Raw genomic sequence first — 16,471 nt, forward strand, 5'->3', positions numbered from 1 at the left:
ACCTGAGCCTATGGCGGACATTTCTCATTCAAACCATGATGGTCTTTTTATGAAGCTCCGCTGGCCTAGAACTCCCACCATACCAGAATGACTTCAAAGCTGTGGCAATCTTCTGATCCCTGATGGATGGGATCATGGGCATGGGCAGCACCCACATCTGTTTCCTCTTTATTACATGGTCACATTATCAAAAAAATCTAAAAGAAAAGTCAAGCCTTCAAGGAATATAAGTGTTTATAGACTCAGAGTTTAACTTTTTATATTTATAATCATATTTTAAAAATATATTCCCAATTTTTCAGATAAACATGACTGAGTCATTTTAAATTTTGTTTTATGTTCATGTGTTTATTTTGTATATTGTATAGGAAAGTATGACTGTGTCTATGGACATGCACATGCCACAATGCCTGCATGGAGGTCAGAGGACAACATGCAGGAGTCAGCTCTTTCACTGTGTATGTGATGTGGAATGGACAGGGTCATCAGGCTTGATGACAAGCACTTTTACCCACTAAGCCATTGCTTCCCAAACCCAAATTTATAATAATTTAGTAGCAGGCCCACAAGGTAGCCCAGTAGGTAAATGTGCTTGCCACCAAATCTGATGACATAAGTTTGAACCCCAGGTCTCACATAGTAGAAGGAGAGAATCCATTCTTGAAGCTTGTTGTTTGACCTCCATACACAAAGACACACATACACATCACAACATGTGCACACACACTCACAAAAAAATAGCATAGTAAACTTTTAATAATTTAGTAGGTAAGAGTAATCTTGAATTAGTAGGTCTTCAAGGTAGAGCGTGATAGAGATTCATCCTTTCAAAATACAAGCACAATTTTGTCATTACATGTTTGTTTCTTTTTTACAGAGGTGGAAATGGAACCCAGGGCCTGTCACATGCTAGGTACTTACGTGTTCTACAATGAAGGGATGACCCCCAACCTTAAGCAGCTGTTTTAATTAGAGTCAAGTAAGAGCTTATTAAATGTGTCTGTCTTGTCTGCCAGATAGTAAACACCACAAGGTTGAGGGCCCAGCACACTGCTGCCGACATTGTGGGACCCAGCTCACATCTCTAAGTCTGAGTGTTGAAGGTCGTTTATCTTTGAGCTTTGTAAGATCCACTACTTGACACAGAGCTACTGATTTAAGACTCTATCGATAAACACATGAAAGGGGATCACTTTTCAGGTCTGTCAGTTTTCACTGTGGCAACCTATAGGATAGTCAAGGCTGAAGGGTTTCCAATTAGACTTTTTAAAGGAAATGTTGTACTAGAAAAACACATAGAATAAATTTTGGTGCCTTTGCTATTTTGCTGACTTCCTATTTATCGGAAGAGACCATATTTTACCTCTAACCTGTTCATGCAGGGTTTCCCAAGGCCCAAGTTCCACAAGTGTCTAGCCCTCATTAAAGGAGCTAAGCCTGGAAGCCATGACAGCCGCCAAGGGACCAGAACACAAGGTTGTCCCATCCTTTATCCTTCTATATCTAACTTCTGACTAGAAAAGCAAGTTCAGAGTGCTTCTCTACCTAAAAGTCTTTATACTTATCATGGAGTGAAATGCCTGATCAATCCAGAGGACAAGGTCATAAGGGCTACAGTCTGTTAACCTAATCACAGGAAAGGCATAAACCCCACAGACCTTTATTACTGTGGATATCAAGGTCAAATGAGAAGGGCCTGCAGGCCCTAGACCACCCCTTTTTGGAGTACTCCAGACCACAGCCTTTCCCACTCATTTTCCTGATCCTAGGTGAAAACTCTTTTCAGGGGAATGTCCATGGAGAAAAGTACAAGCACCATCTGTAAGGAGGACATGGTGTCATGGTTCCAGAAGCTGTAGCACCTGACAGTTGCTCTGCCACACAGTGTCCAGAGGAGCGAGCCAGTTTGGCAGAGACAGTGCACGTGTGCTATGAGACAGGACTCAGAATAAAATACCATCCCTCGGAGCATACTCCACTGGTTTCCTCTGCTCCTGCTTCTGCCGGTATCGGGCCTTCTGATAGAAAATGATGATGACCACGGTGATAATATTCAGAAGGATGACAAGCAGGATGAGCCAAAACGAGTATCCATAAGTGTGGCTTGTTCTCTTGTTAATGGCATTTGGATAAAGCTTCTGGGACAGCTTTTCTGAGAGATGGTTGGAGTCGACATTCCCCACGAACAGAACCATGGTCAGAAACACAAAGGATGCTGCAAGGAAGATTGAGCATCATAAATGACACCAGAAGCATTAACATTATTTGTGTCTATGCATGTGTGCATGCATGTGTGTGCATTTCTGAGGTATGTGCAGAGTCTCCTACTGAAGCTTAGATTCCCTATTTGAGGGGCAAGCCTCTGAGAGCCCCGTCTCCACCTCACTGCTTGCCCAGGACATGGTTACAGATGTGTGCCCTATCCCTATCTCTGCCTTTTTCTTGGGTGCTTGGGATCTGAGCTCCAGACCTTATTTCTCTGTAACAATGACTTTACTCCTTGAGCCATCTACCTACCATTGTAATTTATGTTTTAAAGTTATTTATTTATATGTATATGAGCATGTGTCTGTATTCATGTATTCATACATATGTGTAGGTACCCACCCACAGGGCCCAGATTAGGGCATCACAGGTATTTCTGAACCACCCATGGGATGGGGTGGGGTAGGGTATTTGAACTCAGGTTCTTATGATTGAACAGTAGTCATCTCTCCGGTTGTGTTTCCCCCACACACACACACACATACACCCTGGTGTATTTTAAATATCACTTATTTTTTTAATGGGATGCATTATCTAAAGGCATTTACTGCATAGCTACATGGGGTTCTATAGTGTTTCCGGATGAAGGAAAATATAAAAATAAAATGTAAGATATAAACTAGATTCTAGGCATGAAATTTTTATCCTGGGCAGATCCCGTCAGAGTTTATCACTGGGCAACTGGTCTACCACGCACCTTGTGCCCTAAGGTCACATATGTAGCAGGTGTGAGCAAGTGGAGAGGGCACAGAGTGTACACGCTGAGTGTACATGGAGATGTGAGTGGTCTCAGACAAGCACCAGCATCACAGGTGAAAGAAGCCACCTCCATCAGAGCAGGTGAGGGCAGTGGGTCAGGCACACTGCCAGCTGTGAGGAGTGAGTCCTGCCAAAAGCAAGAGAAGCACAGGCTCTCAAGTGCTGGGCCTGGACACAGGGAAGCTTTAGACAGCTGCTGCAGGTGTTGACTCTGCCCGACTCAGCCAAGTGTGGCCTTGAACCAGGCAGTAGCCACAGCAAAGCAGATTTATAGTTGCTTAGGCCAGGTGAGAAGCAGGTTGTAACCAGGAGACATGAGATCTCTCTCTGAACTGGTGAGAATATTTCTAAAATGATGATTAGTGATACCTACAGTGTCTGAGAACATGTCAAAACCCAGTGAACTGTGTGCTTTAAGTGACTAATGTATGGGCAGGTGATTCATATATCAGTAATGCTGGAAAAAAATAATTGTTTCAGGGAACATGAGGGTAAGGATGGTTGCTCATGCCCAGGTGGGGTCTGATACATCAGGGGGAATCCCCAAGATGAAGTCCTTCTGAGATCCTTAATATGGTGATGCACAGAGAATGTGCACAGTTCAGTGAACTCTCAGGCATCAAACTGTGTCCTAACCCAATGACAAGGAAGCTCCCACAATGGTCTTCTGAGGGAAGCTAATTAGGGGTGGGGGTTGCCTGAAGAGAATGTTTGAACAGCCCTTGATGACACACCTCACCCACAAAATAATGGCTGCATTTCTTAATTATTTGCATGAACAAAAGTCTCGTTCCTCTGATGCACCCTCTCACACCTTCATTATCCTTCATTTTCCTCTTGTGAAGTTTCTTATAAAAGCTTAATTAATCATAAAGGTGTGGAATGTACACAGGTTAATGACTTTATCCTAAAGTGGGTTGTCTAAGGCTTTAATTTGCACAGGGAAAGGCTGGCACACAGACACCTTGCCTATCCAGGCACTTTAAAGGCAGATGCCCGGAGCCACGGGCTTCACACTGCTTCTGGTTAGCTGAATAGTCTTCCTTCTTCCTTCCTTTCTTACATCTATCCTCCCTCCCTCCTTTCCCCCCTCCCTTAGTCCCTCAGTCCCTACGTCCCAACCCTCTTTCCTTCCTACTAGAAATTAAATATTAACCCCCAAAACAGTGAGCGAGTGCTTTACTCCAACCTCTTCACTATTTATATTGAAAATAGGGCTTTGAGCTCCCCCTGAAGCCAGGCAGTCTTGAACTTGGGGGATCTTCCCGTCTCAGCCTTCTAACACTTGAAAGTATAGATTAGACCTGTGTCTCTAGGCCTGGCTAGCTGCACAGTTTCTCCAGAGTTGTAGATAAAAAGAGGGAAGCAGTTCTTAAAGGCTTAGGGACATGGGCTTCTGGCCATTGGCCCTTCTCTGCTGGGCCATGGTACTCATTACTTCCTGTCTTGAGGAGACAGTTTGTGTAGATCTGTCCGGATCCAACCTCCTCTCTAGCTCCCTTTAAATCTCCTGAGGTCAACTCTAGCCATGATGGGCCAGTTTGAGCTGAGATGTCAGGAGCACAAGCAATGTTCTTGCTGTTTCTCACCACCAGAAATGAAACCAGGAAATGTATTTCCTGTTCTGCCCACTGGGCCAGCTCACAACCTGCCAGCCCAGGAGAACTGCAAGCCTAGCGCCTCAGGGGACTGTAGCATTCTCATTGGCCCCAGGGCCTTAAAGTTGGCCTGGATTCAGCCCTCCACTCAGTGTGGCCCAAAGGCCAGAAAGCTACATTGTCAAAGCTTCACAGAGACCTTTCTGATGGATCAACCTCCTGCAAACCAAGTTTTCACTAAACTCTGTAACCCCCTCAGACAAGGGGAGAAAACCAAGGCTTTCTGAGAGCATATGAACACAGAATCCAGTTTACTGAGCATCAGGACAGGCTACTCCCAACTCTTGTGGGTGCCTAAAGACCGCCTCTAGATCCAAGTCAGAATGCATAACTTCATTTTCACAGCTATTACAAGTGGGTTTTCCTGTCCACCCCAGAGCCGCTCCCTCTGTGTTAGAATATACCCCTGAGGCAGAAGGTGAGTGTGGGAATTTTTCTCCCCACAACATAGCCCTTTGTGGCTAGACATTAGGCAGGGCTGAGGGGAGACTGGCCAGATTTCTTTTCCTGTTTTCCTCCACAGACATAGGCCTCTGACATCTGTGTAGTCAGCCTTTCTTCCTCTACAGAGGAAGAAGGATGAGACTACAGCCTCAGGGAACAGCTGGAAGCCCCATGGGCTGCAGACAGGGCAGTACTGGCGCAGCCTGGTCTCCTGTCCTCTTCCCTTCTGTGTGAACCCACTCCTCCTCCCCTATGTTCCTCTAAAGCTGGAAAATAGCTGACCCCGGGTCCAGCTCCAATATGGACAAGTTTCCTTAGCCAACTTAATGGGTCAATTTATCTATCTTGGCTTCAGAGATTGTTTAGGTCATGTCAGTGGGTAAGCCCATGAGAATTGATCCCAGGATACTTTCCTGACTCCTGGAAAATTACAGTCCTTTCCTCCAAAGCTGCTACTGCAGGAGTCCAGAGTGTGTACAGACATATGACCTTTAAGAGGATTGAATCAACTGTGCAGCCACAGAACACAAACTGGGAAATCACTGTATCCAGTAATGAAGGGAGGCAGACTTCCCACAACATGGTCTCCAAATTCAGCCATGCCTGAGGGCACTGCTTCTGCTGGCTCTGAGTCCCATGAGTGAAACTAAGATCAATTCACTGTTTATCCTGGCAGTGAACAAGGTCTGGTGGCAGATGGGGAGCCCTTGACACTGAGGACCTATATCTGGATTTGTATTCAAGTCTCTTAATCTCTAAGTGTCAGTCCCACTGGGCAAATGTAGGAGATGAAGTACATGAAAAAAAAAAAAAAAAAAAAAAAAAAAACCCACAGAGAATCTTTTGCCTAAGTCACAACAAGATCCATTCCCCATCTGGATGCCATACCCCACTACACACACACAAAATAACAAAATCACCTAGCAACCACACAGCACTCTAGCTCACAAGAAGAGTGTTGGCCCCAGATGGCATCTGGGCTTTCTTGGCTCTGTGGCTTGGCCACCCAGGTATGGCAATTCTGAAGTCCATGTTGCTTCTTATGAAGGCAAGACGGAGAGCAAAAATGTATGTGCATATGTGTTCATCAGCATGCATCAATGTGCATGTGTATATACCTATGTATACATAATTATGTATCTGTGTGCATGCGTGTTCATGAGCATACATCAATGTGCGTGTGTACACCTACGTGCCCATGTGTACATGTGTATACATATGTATGTGTATGCATGTATGTGTACATGAGTCTTCTCAGGAAACTCACCACTGAGTCCATTCCAGGTGTAGACGCCCATAGGTCCCAGGAACGTCTGGTAAGGGTTGCTGATGCTGTTGTAGAAGGTGAACACTGAGCTCAGCACGGAAGCTACCAGACTCAGGATCAGGAGTAGGATGGCCACCAGATGCAGAGACTTCTGGGAAGAATTGCTCAATATCCCTAAAACTAAAGCAACATTTGGTGAGTGCACTGTGCAGACTACATATCCAAGTACAGCTGAGCTAGAAAAGTTATGGTGTGAGAGAAGGAAGCAGTAAGTCATTCTTCCTGCAAGCTCAAGACTGCATAGGCTCAGAGGATGGCTCAGTCAGTGATGTGTTTGATGTAGAAGCCCTAGATCTTCGTTCAAGCCCCAGATCCACCTGAAAAAGGCAGGTGGTGTGGCGAATACTTGCAATCTCATTGTTGGGGAGACAACAGAGACAGATAGATCCTGGGGTTCACTGAACAGCCAGTCTAGTTGAATTGGTGAGCTCCAAGTTTAACCAGAAACCCCGTCTCAACAACCCAGATGGGCATCACTTGAAGAGTGACATCTAAAGTTAACCTTTTACGTCCACATGTGCACATATACACATGTGTGTGAACCTGCATACACACATCGCCTTCATATGTACGTACAGAAACATACACAAACACATACGAATGAGACAGAATTCCTCATGGCAGGCCTGTCACTGCCTTTCCTTGACTGTGTAGCCACAGTACTGAAAGTGGAAGTTTATCTTAGTTTGCAAGTCCTAAATACCTGCAACTTCCTCACCTGTGATCTCTGTCCTCAGAGCCTTGCTGGTAGGATAATGGCAAGTCTATCACCATAGCTTCCCTTTGGCAGAAACCCTTAGGGTGGGTCTCTGTACAAACCCCTGTACAGTGAGGATCCCATAAACCCTATGACTTAGAATAATTCAGTGAGCCAGGATGAGCTGACAGAGAAAAAAAGCAGAATGCTGGAGAATAAAGGCTAGTGGAAGTGACCACAAAGGTGCTAGCCCATAGTGATCATCGGAGATTGAAAAATGTTTCTTGATAGAGCAAATTGGGGTGCCTTCCCTGGGTCCAAACTCTACCTCCCTGGGGTTCCAACACTGGAGGCAGCTGGGAACACAGCCCTCTGGTTAGCCCTCAAGCTTTCTTTCAAGCTGAAAGTACTTTACACAATAGCATTTGCATCTTAAATGCAAAGAAGCTCCAGGGTGGATCTGCACTCCTGGAAAACACAGTGGAGATGCCCTGCGCTGTGAGCTCCTCAGAGCCTCTGAGCTCTAACAGTCATTCTCCAGGGCACCTCGCTCCTCCACCTTCTGTTCTACTCACACACAAAAGCCCAGACATGACAGGGGTGCTCTTCCTAAACACAATGAGGTTTTCCAATGGTTGTCACTGTGTGTGTTTAGAGACAGTCTGTGAAGCCCCCTGGAAAAGACAATCAGGGAAATAGACTATAACAGCATTAGAAAAAAAAAAAAAAGAGGTGTGAGTAAGAACTAGCCAAAGGTTTTCTTCCTCCTCCTGTTTTTTATGTGGAGACAGTCACAGCCTTAGCTCAGCATAGCTTTAAAGAAGAGGGACTAACCAAGTAGCCCTGGATTCTTAATTTCCAGGACTGTGTGTGCTGGGCACTCCCATGGGACAGTAGAAATGTCCACGCATCTGCCTACCATGTGCTACCAGTACCCTCTCTTTGCACGTCGTCTTTCTCCTTCCCTTTTCCGTCCATGGAGCCCTGCTCTGAAGGCCCAGGACTTCCTCCCACCCCCTTCTCTGATGTTCACTGTAGAACTACACACTGAGCACCTGTGTCTTCTTTCTGATCATTCAAGGAAAACAAGAGACCCTGTGTGACCGAGAGATTTGTGTAAGAAATGGGGCTAGGGTGGTGGAGAGATAGCTCAGCAGTTAAGAGCACTGGTTGCTTTTGCAGAGAACATGAGTTTGATTTCTACGCTCAACCATCTGTAACTCTAGTTCCAGAGGAGTCAACACCTTCTTCTGGCCTCCACGGGCACATGGGACACATATATAGTTGCAGGCAAAATGTAAAATGGAATAAATATATATATATATATATATTTTTTTTTAAGGCATTGTCTTTACTGAGGTGATTCCATTTCTTGTCTTTGAACTGTGATTCTGAGTGATCTTACACAAGACCCCAGGATCTCACATCTACCTTAGGTAAGGATATGTATGTACTCACTCCTGTTTGGGTAAAAACATATTATTTGACAAAATAATGTTTTTAATATTAAAATGTCTCCAGCAATCATATCATTAATAATAGCATTTTTATAAACATCAGAAGATGAAGCAAATGAATGTAGTGGTACAATTAAAAACCAGGCTTGGGGCCAGCAATGTGGCACATTGGGTAACACTGTTTACTATTAAGGGCATTAGCTGCACTTCAATTCCTAGGACCTGAATGCATAAAGAAAAAAAAAAAACATGATTTTTTTTCCTCTGACCTATGTGTGTGTGCATGTACCCATATATACACACACACATACACACACACACACACACACATACACACACATACACACACACACATATACACACACACACACATACACACACATATACACGCACATACATACACACACATACACACACATATACACACATACACACACATACACACGCACATACACATGCACATACACCTACAATGTAAATGAATAAAAATGTTTGTTTTTAAGCCAGGTTTTTTTTCCACTGGGGAAGAAAAGGCAGAAAGACTGGAAGAGTCAGAGGTTGGGAGGTTTGGGACTAAATAATATGTGGTGGACAAGACATCTTCAGTTTTAAGTCCTCATATTTACTTTTCTAAATCTGCGAAGTCCTCCTACTGGACAAAGTAGGCGTGAAAAGGTTGTGACCAAAATATTGGGTGGTGGCAGAAGTCCCCTATGAAGAGGGAGAAGGTATCCTGAGTAGTGTGGGGCTGAGCCCGGAGCAGGCGCCTCCTGCAAGGGAGAGGCCTGAAGGCAGCAGCAACACAGTGCACTGGCTCCAAGGGTGCAGGGATGTGCAGGGATGAGGGGCAGAGCTGCAGCATGTGATAAGGGTAGACATGCATCTCTTGTGAACCCCAAGAAAAGGGAAACGAGTCCAGCAGCAAGTGGACCATGACCTCCCACCCTGGGTGTAGAACATTTCATTCCTCAGATGCACAGGGCAAAGCTCAGTTTCCATAGGCAACGCCTCCTCGTCAGTATGGTGACTGAACTCTGACAGTGACTTCTGTCAGTGACCCCTTGGGTGGATGGACCCAAGCCTACAACCTCTGCTCTGTACCCCAAGTGAAGCTCTCAAAGATCTAGGCTGGGGCTTCACTTGTCCCTGACTTAACCAACGGGAGTCTCTTGCCTGCTTCTCCATGCTCTATGGAAATGCCAGGTTTGGGAGGTTTTGCTGGTACTAATTTGGCCTATGCTGATTTTGAAACTGGAGGCAGGTGATGTCAGAAGGAGACTAGGAAAAAGCAACAGAGTTAGGGAGACACACCCAGCCAGAGGCCCTGGCTGGTTCCTGTGACTGTGTCAGTCATTCATCATGTCAAGGTGGATCCACTTCCTCTTCCCCAACAGCCAGGGTAGGAGGAAACGTCCTTCGATCTCAAGGGAAATTGCCTAGGGACAAAATAACTCTCTTTCTCCTTGGCAAGAGTTCTGTAATCAAGGAAATAATTTAAATATTTGAGTCAAAAACAGAAACTTGAGTGTGAGGAACATGTTCTGTGTCCCAAACACATAGAATTCTCAGAGTGTCTCCGCCTCCCACACAGACTTACAGCTCTAAGTGAATGTTCATTTGCAAGTAGAATAATATCCCATTATAAAGTGACCTTGAAGGACTCAGTATATGAAGCACTTGCCCTGAAGACATAAGAGCCTGAGACCAATCCCCCCAGAACCCACGTTTTAAAAGGAAGCCTGTAATCCCAGCCCTGGGGAAGAGGGACAAGAGCATACCTGGAGCTTGCTAGCCAGCCAGCCTGGCAGAATCAGTGAGCCCAGGTTCCATTAGAGAACTTGTCTCAAAAAGCAAGGTGGAGGGGGATTGGAGAGACGGCTCAGCTGTTAAGAACACTTACTGCTGTAGACAACAGTTTCTAACACCTATATGGAATCTCCCATTTCAGGGGAGCCAATACTTCTTCTGGCTTCCTTGTGCTTCTTCATTCACGTGGCACACATAAACTTGTACAAGCACACATACATACACATAACATCAAGAACAAAAGATAAGACAAAATTGGGGAACATACAATATTGTCCTCTGGCTCCTATGTATATGTGCAGCACACCCATGCACAAGCACTTGCACATACACGTGCAAACACACACACATACACACGTGACACTCACATAACCAAAAGGAAAAAGAAAATGACAATCAAGTTCAGCTCTGCCTTGACTTTCAATAAGATTTAGCAGACATAATTTTCTAAAGAGAGTTAATTTGGGGGCTGCTGACTCATAGTTTTCTACATACTTGGGGGGTGGGGGTGATTCGTCTTAATTTTAACTGCTGCATTATAAAAAAAATTATTTCTGAATTCCCTGCCACCTAGATATGACAGCTATGTCTTTTCTCAGCTCCTGCATCAGAACTCAGACAATGCTAGCTGAAGGATTGATGAGTTAGCTAGAGTGCGGTAACAATAACCCTGGCAGCATCTGACAGCTGCTCCCTCCCCATAAAATTAGCGGATACGTGCTGTTCTCTTTCTTTCTTTCATGGGACAAGCTTTTGCATCGGGAGTCCCCTCACAATTGGAGCTAATTGCCCTGATTCTGGAGGTACCAGAAAGAGGCACAGAGATGAGCACCCAGCCAGTAGACACCTCAGCTGGGCATCCAGACACCCAGCTGAGGTAAGATTTAGCCATCCAGGTCCTGCCTTCCAACTGCCCTCCACCTCCAGGTCTTGTTTTCTCTAAGTCTATAGACATTGAGTATGATGGTTGATGCTGTCGACTTACAGGGTAATAAACCTCTTTGCATGACTGTTAGGGAGTTTCTAGATTGGGCTGAGGTGGGAGGATCCACCTTAAATGTAGAGAGCATAATTGCGTGAGATGAGGTCCTGGACTAAATAAAAAGGAGAAAGCTAGCTGAGTGCCAGCACAGACCTCTGTCTGTCTGTCTGCCTCTGTCTGTCTCTGTCTGGCTGTCTCTCTGTGACTCTGTCTGTCTCTCTTTCTCCATTTCTCTGTCTGTCTCTATCTCGCTCTCTCCCCCTGCCCCCTCTCTCTATCCTGCTTGCAGAGGTAATATGACCAGCAGGACAAACCCTTCCTTCCTTAAATTGCCTTTGACATAAGTAACTAAAACTGGTTCTTCAGGTGGGAAACAGATTCCACTCCTACCTCAGACACCTGGCCACCAGAGACATGACCCCTTGTGATCCTCCCATTAGTGGACATCGCAGTACTGACAGATCTTAGAGCATGGCCTGGGCCCTCCGGGGAAGACACAACTAGCACTTCAGCCTCTTGGACAGTTGCCAAGATTGTCGTGGGAGAAAAGTGGCTAAGCCCTCTCTGGTTTGGTTGTCTCCATTGTCACCAACTCCTCCTTCCAATGTGTTCACATCTCTGAGAAGAGAAGAGCGTAAGTAGCCCTTCTCCAGGAAGCTCATCCTGGTACATGAGATGAAGTCAGTAGGGAGGTAGGGAGTCTTCACACATTCTCAAGACATCAGCTCTGTTTGATTTTTTACTTTGCCATTCTTTTCTGTGCTGTATTTTCATCCTTGATCAGTTCTGTTTGACAGTACTGTGTTGAGGTCACAGAAAAGAAAGAAACCAGTGGAGAGTGGCTGAGGAGAAGCCAGATCAGATGACAACCCACTGGTGATAGCCTTTGGCCCAAGTGCAACACTCCGAGACCACCGAGCCTGACACTTGCCCCCAGCCTGCCTTGGTTCGTTTGGAAGCTTGTGTCTTGAGCTGTCTCCAGTAAATCAACTCCAAGCAGCCTGCCACCAAAGGGCTTGAAAGTAATGCCCAGAGCTCGTGTCAACCTAGTATCTGGCCAAGGGAAGGCTGTGGACCATCAACCCTGAGTCAGAATTACAATTGGTTTGTCCTAAAATCACCCAGTGTATTAGTCACCGTTTTTCATGGTTACAGCAGAGTGCTCAACAATGGCAATTTCGTGGAAGAAGGGTGACCAGCTCACCTTCTCCATGTTACGTAGTCTAAGACCTCAGCCCAGATGTCACCACCCACAGTCAGGGTGGATCTTCCCACCGCCATTAACCCATATAGAAAATCCCTCTCAGACACGCCCAGAGACTTGTCTCCTAGGTAACTCTGGTTTCTATCAGGTTGATAATCAATGTTAACCATCACACCTGATGTTATAGATTGATTAAAACGTTCTCCACCAGGTCAAGTTTTCAAGGTCCAGATTGCAGCCTAAGTCACTGTTTTAAGGGCTGTGGAAATTTCTAGAGACACAGATTAGTTGCTAGAAACAGATTACTAGGGGTAGGCCTTTGAAGGTTATACCCGCCCTTGGTTCCAGCTTATGCCCTCTGCTATCTGAACCACACCGTGTGAGGAAACTAGCTCACGAAAGGCTCTGCCATGCCTTTCCCACTACAATGGGCTGAAATCCCTCTGAAACCATGAACTAAAAAGAAAACTTCCCTCCTTTAAATGATTTCTCTCTGGCATTTTGTCATAGCTACATGGAAAATAATGCATCTAGTAAGGTTTCTTGTTCTTTTTGTTGTTGGTTTTGTTTTTAAAACAAGAGGAATGGGACCTGAATCTGAAATTCTTCTCATTGGCATGGAAGGTCAAGTGCACAGATTCTTTGCAGCATCCAAGAGATTGCATCTCCAGGCCAGAGTCTGTACCATGCTAATGTGACTATTAATCAAGAAACCAAGATCAAAGAGACCTAGTACCATAGGAAGAGAAATACCATTCATTGAAATACCAAAGTGATTCTGTAAAGATTCTTGGTTGGGTCAGGGTGTAGGATAAGTACTACTGAAGATAACATTCGGAGGGATGCCACATCCAAGTGACACACTGTCTCATTCCTGCCAGCCTGGGGAAATAGTACATGTCATGCCCCTTAGGCCCCGACAACATTCTCAGAGTCAAGGGAATGACTTCATTCAGGATCCTGTTATAAAGCACTCAAGAGCTAAACTGGGGAGAAAGGAGAGGCAAACCTTTGTGAGTGTGAGCAAAGGTCCTCCTAGGAGTCCACAGAGCTGTGGTCCCCACCCAACCTCCAGCTGTTGTGAAGACTTGTATGGGTGCAGGGCAGTGTCCTTCAGTGGAGGAGGAGCTTCCCCTTGCCCTAGACAGGGAGTGTGTCACTATAGGAACTGTGTGCAAATCCTATCAGTGTCTAAGTCTAACACCTTCACCCTATGGCAAATATTTCAAGCTGAAATTATACAGCTGGCACTTTAGAAGTAGTAAAGACCATCCGCTCACGGCTAGAGCTAAACAGTCACTTATCTGGATAGTAGACAAACCAGGACCAATCTAGCCAGCCCAAATTCATTGTCAGCCCGGTTCTACAACAGAAGGTTTCCTGACTAAGGCTTACTGGACGTCATCTCCATTCATTGACCTCTGGTTGGCTGGATGGGTTTGATCCTTTAAATCAAAGGCTATTTATTGCCCAGTCTGCTCTCTCACTGAAATCCCTATAGTCCAAATAGACCCCTGTGCAGGGCCTGATAATGCAACATATACACTCGGTTTCTCAAGGGGAAGCATCAATCTCTAAATGCTAAACAGGACAATGCAGATTTAATTTTATGCAGGTTTAATTTTGCTACCAATGACTGGCTAATAATGTTCACAGCAACTCTGGCTTACTGGCAGGAGAGCATGGTGTCTTACCGTAAATACTAGATTCTGTTGACAGAGTAAGCAGCGGAAGATCCTTTGATCATTGCCTACATGTTCTAGGGATGACTTCTTGTCTGGGAGAAATGTTTACATGTTCAGTGCATACCACAGACACAGGCATGGAAAAATCTCATAGTCTCTGAGTGGCCCTTAGATACCATCCAGCAATTGTGTGACATCTTCTCCACTGGGTGGTTGTTAACCCTCCGTAGCAATGGGAGGTTCTACAATGGTGTGCATGCGTGTTTGTGTGTGTGTGTGTGTGTGTGTGTGTGTGTGTGTGTGTGTGTGTGTGTGTTGCAGTGTGGTTTTCCAGTAGCAAAAACAGAGAGTCAGGCACAGGCAGCACAAGCATTCAGCCTGTTTCTACACTGAAGGGAAGGATCCAGCTGGTACTAATCCTAAGCTTTGCTCCCTCTGACTGTGGCTGTCTCTCCTCTCCAGACACCAGAATGGTCGCTCCCAGTCATGTAGGCCTGACCTTCCCTGTCCTTCTCTGGGCCTCCTTGACTAGAGACTCAGGGCTTCTGTTAAGGTCATCAATCTCTAGATGGAATCAACTGATTCCAAGTCAACACTGTAGACTTCTGTCCCAAGCACTTAAATGTGCCAGAGCATTCACAAACAAGTATACTTTTTTTGATTTTGAAAGATGATATTACTGAGAGCTGAAAGCAACTTGGAAATCTGAGCTCCTGGTTGTTATAAAGGAGGTCTCTTCAGGCTCCTGAAAGGCTGTGGCTGACACCAGGGGAGGGGGGGAAGCAGCTGAAACCTCAGGGAAGATGTACTTTCGCTACCACTCAAAGACACAGTGAGAACTTAGAGAAACATTGCCCTGGTTTTATAGAAACCATTTTATTAACAAAATCATAAACCTATTAGAATGCTCTCCTGGAGCATGGGCACCAAACATTACACAGGCATAAGGTGCACAGTTAAAAATGTAAATGCCCCAAAACAGCTGCACAGACTCTGCACTGCTTGGTGTAAAGTGCACTCATGTGCTATGTAATGAATACTTATGGCTAGTACCTTTCAAGAACCGTAATTCAAGATCTCGAAACTCAACTAGCCACATCCACTTATCCTCAGGAGTTTATTTTGTATTTATTGAGAGCAAGCCATTACTACATCAGAAATGAGTAACAAACAGGAAATCCTAGAAGTAATAGGATTAATAGGAATCAAATATCACTTCCAACAATGAGATATTTTGAATATAAAAGTGTGAATTCAAAGAGCTGAGAAAAATTACTGGATGTCAATGTTTTCTCCTTTACATTTTCCCTGTATGATTACTTAAGAACTTTTGGAAGAACCTGGATGCCCCAAGTCAAAACCCATGGTCAATGTCATTTAAAATGCTGCTTCTGCTGGCTCTTAAATACCATAAGGCTGCCACATACTTTAACTTAATTATTCATTTGTCAATAAACCAGATAGGTACCATTCAACCCCACCTGCCAATAGAACGATTCAGATTCCAAAGATAACAAGATAATTGGAGCAATGAGTCTGAAAACAAAATAAACCCCTTCAAACTTATGACTTAGTCCAATGATAGCCTAACTTGGAATTTCTGAGAGATTAGTTTTGAATGGTTATTTAGCCCAAATATAGAATAGTGTGTGTTACCCATTCCTGTTATTCCCATTCAAATTGGGTGGTCATTTACCTTCAAAATTTTTGTCCAGCTCTTGAAGGCCTTCACTCAAATCTTGAGAACTCGTACCACGAAAGAGCCCATAGGTGATAACAATAGTCCCATTGGAGAAATCGTCTGTAAAGAGAATCGTGCTGGTGATCCATGCCTGTGTCCCGAGAATGGAGCAGATGACAACAACAGAGCCCAGGCTTGTAAGAAAGCCGGCCAGGAACATCAGCGTTTTCTGTGTGGTTGGCATTTTCTCAGGAAGAAAGCTCCCCGGGGTAAAGCAGCTCCAATCTTAGAATATTTGGGGGGCCTTATCATTTGGAATCCAGTGTTTAGAAAGGAAGTCTAGCTAGCGATTGGTTGTGAATGTAAAACCTGTGTCTTACTGGGAAGTTTTATGCTACTGAACATTGAACTGTGAACAGGGCCATAAAGACGTTCAGAAGCTGAACTTTGGTCTAGTAGAAACGGTTGTTATGGCTGCAGCCAACCAACATGAAGAAAGGCTAGGC

At 44.9% G+C, this 16,471-nt stretch overlaps 1 protein-coding gene across 1 annotated transcript; it reads right to left on the reverse strand.

The window, feature by feature from the left end:
• Window positions 1-341: 341 nt before the first annotated feature.
• Clrn3 (clarin 3) lies at window positions 342-16,367 on the reverse strand. The gene is made up of 3 exons (XM_034524668.2): window positions 15,981-16,367; window positions 6,394-6,573; window positions 342-2,215 (listed from the first exon to the last, which is right to left on the reverse strand). Exons 1-3 carry the CDS (start codon window positions 16,207-16,209, stop codon window positions 1,944-1,946), a joined length of 681 nt encoding a protein of 226 aa, XP_034380559.1. The 5' UTR covers window positions 16,210-16,367; the 3' UTR covers window positions 342-1,943.
• Between the last annotated feature and the right edge of the window lie 104 nt (window positions 16,368-16,471).

The sequence above is a fragment of the Arvicanthis niloticus genome, chromosome 1 (assembly GCF_011762505.2).
Source record: "Arvicanthis niloticus isolate mArvNil1 chromosome 1, mArvNil1.pat.X, whole genome shotgun sequence".
Classification (NCBI taxonomy): domain Eukaryota; kingdom Metazoa; phylum Chordata; class Mammalia; order Rodentia; family Muridae; genus Arvicanthis; species Arvicanthis niloticus.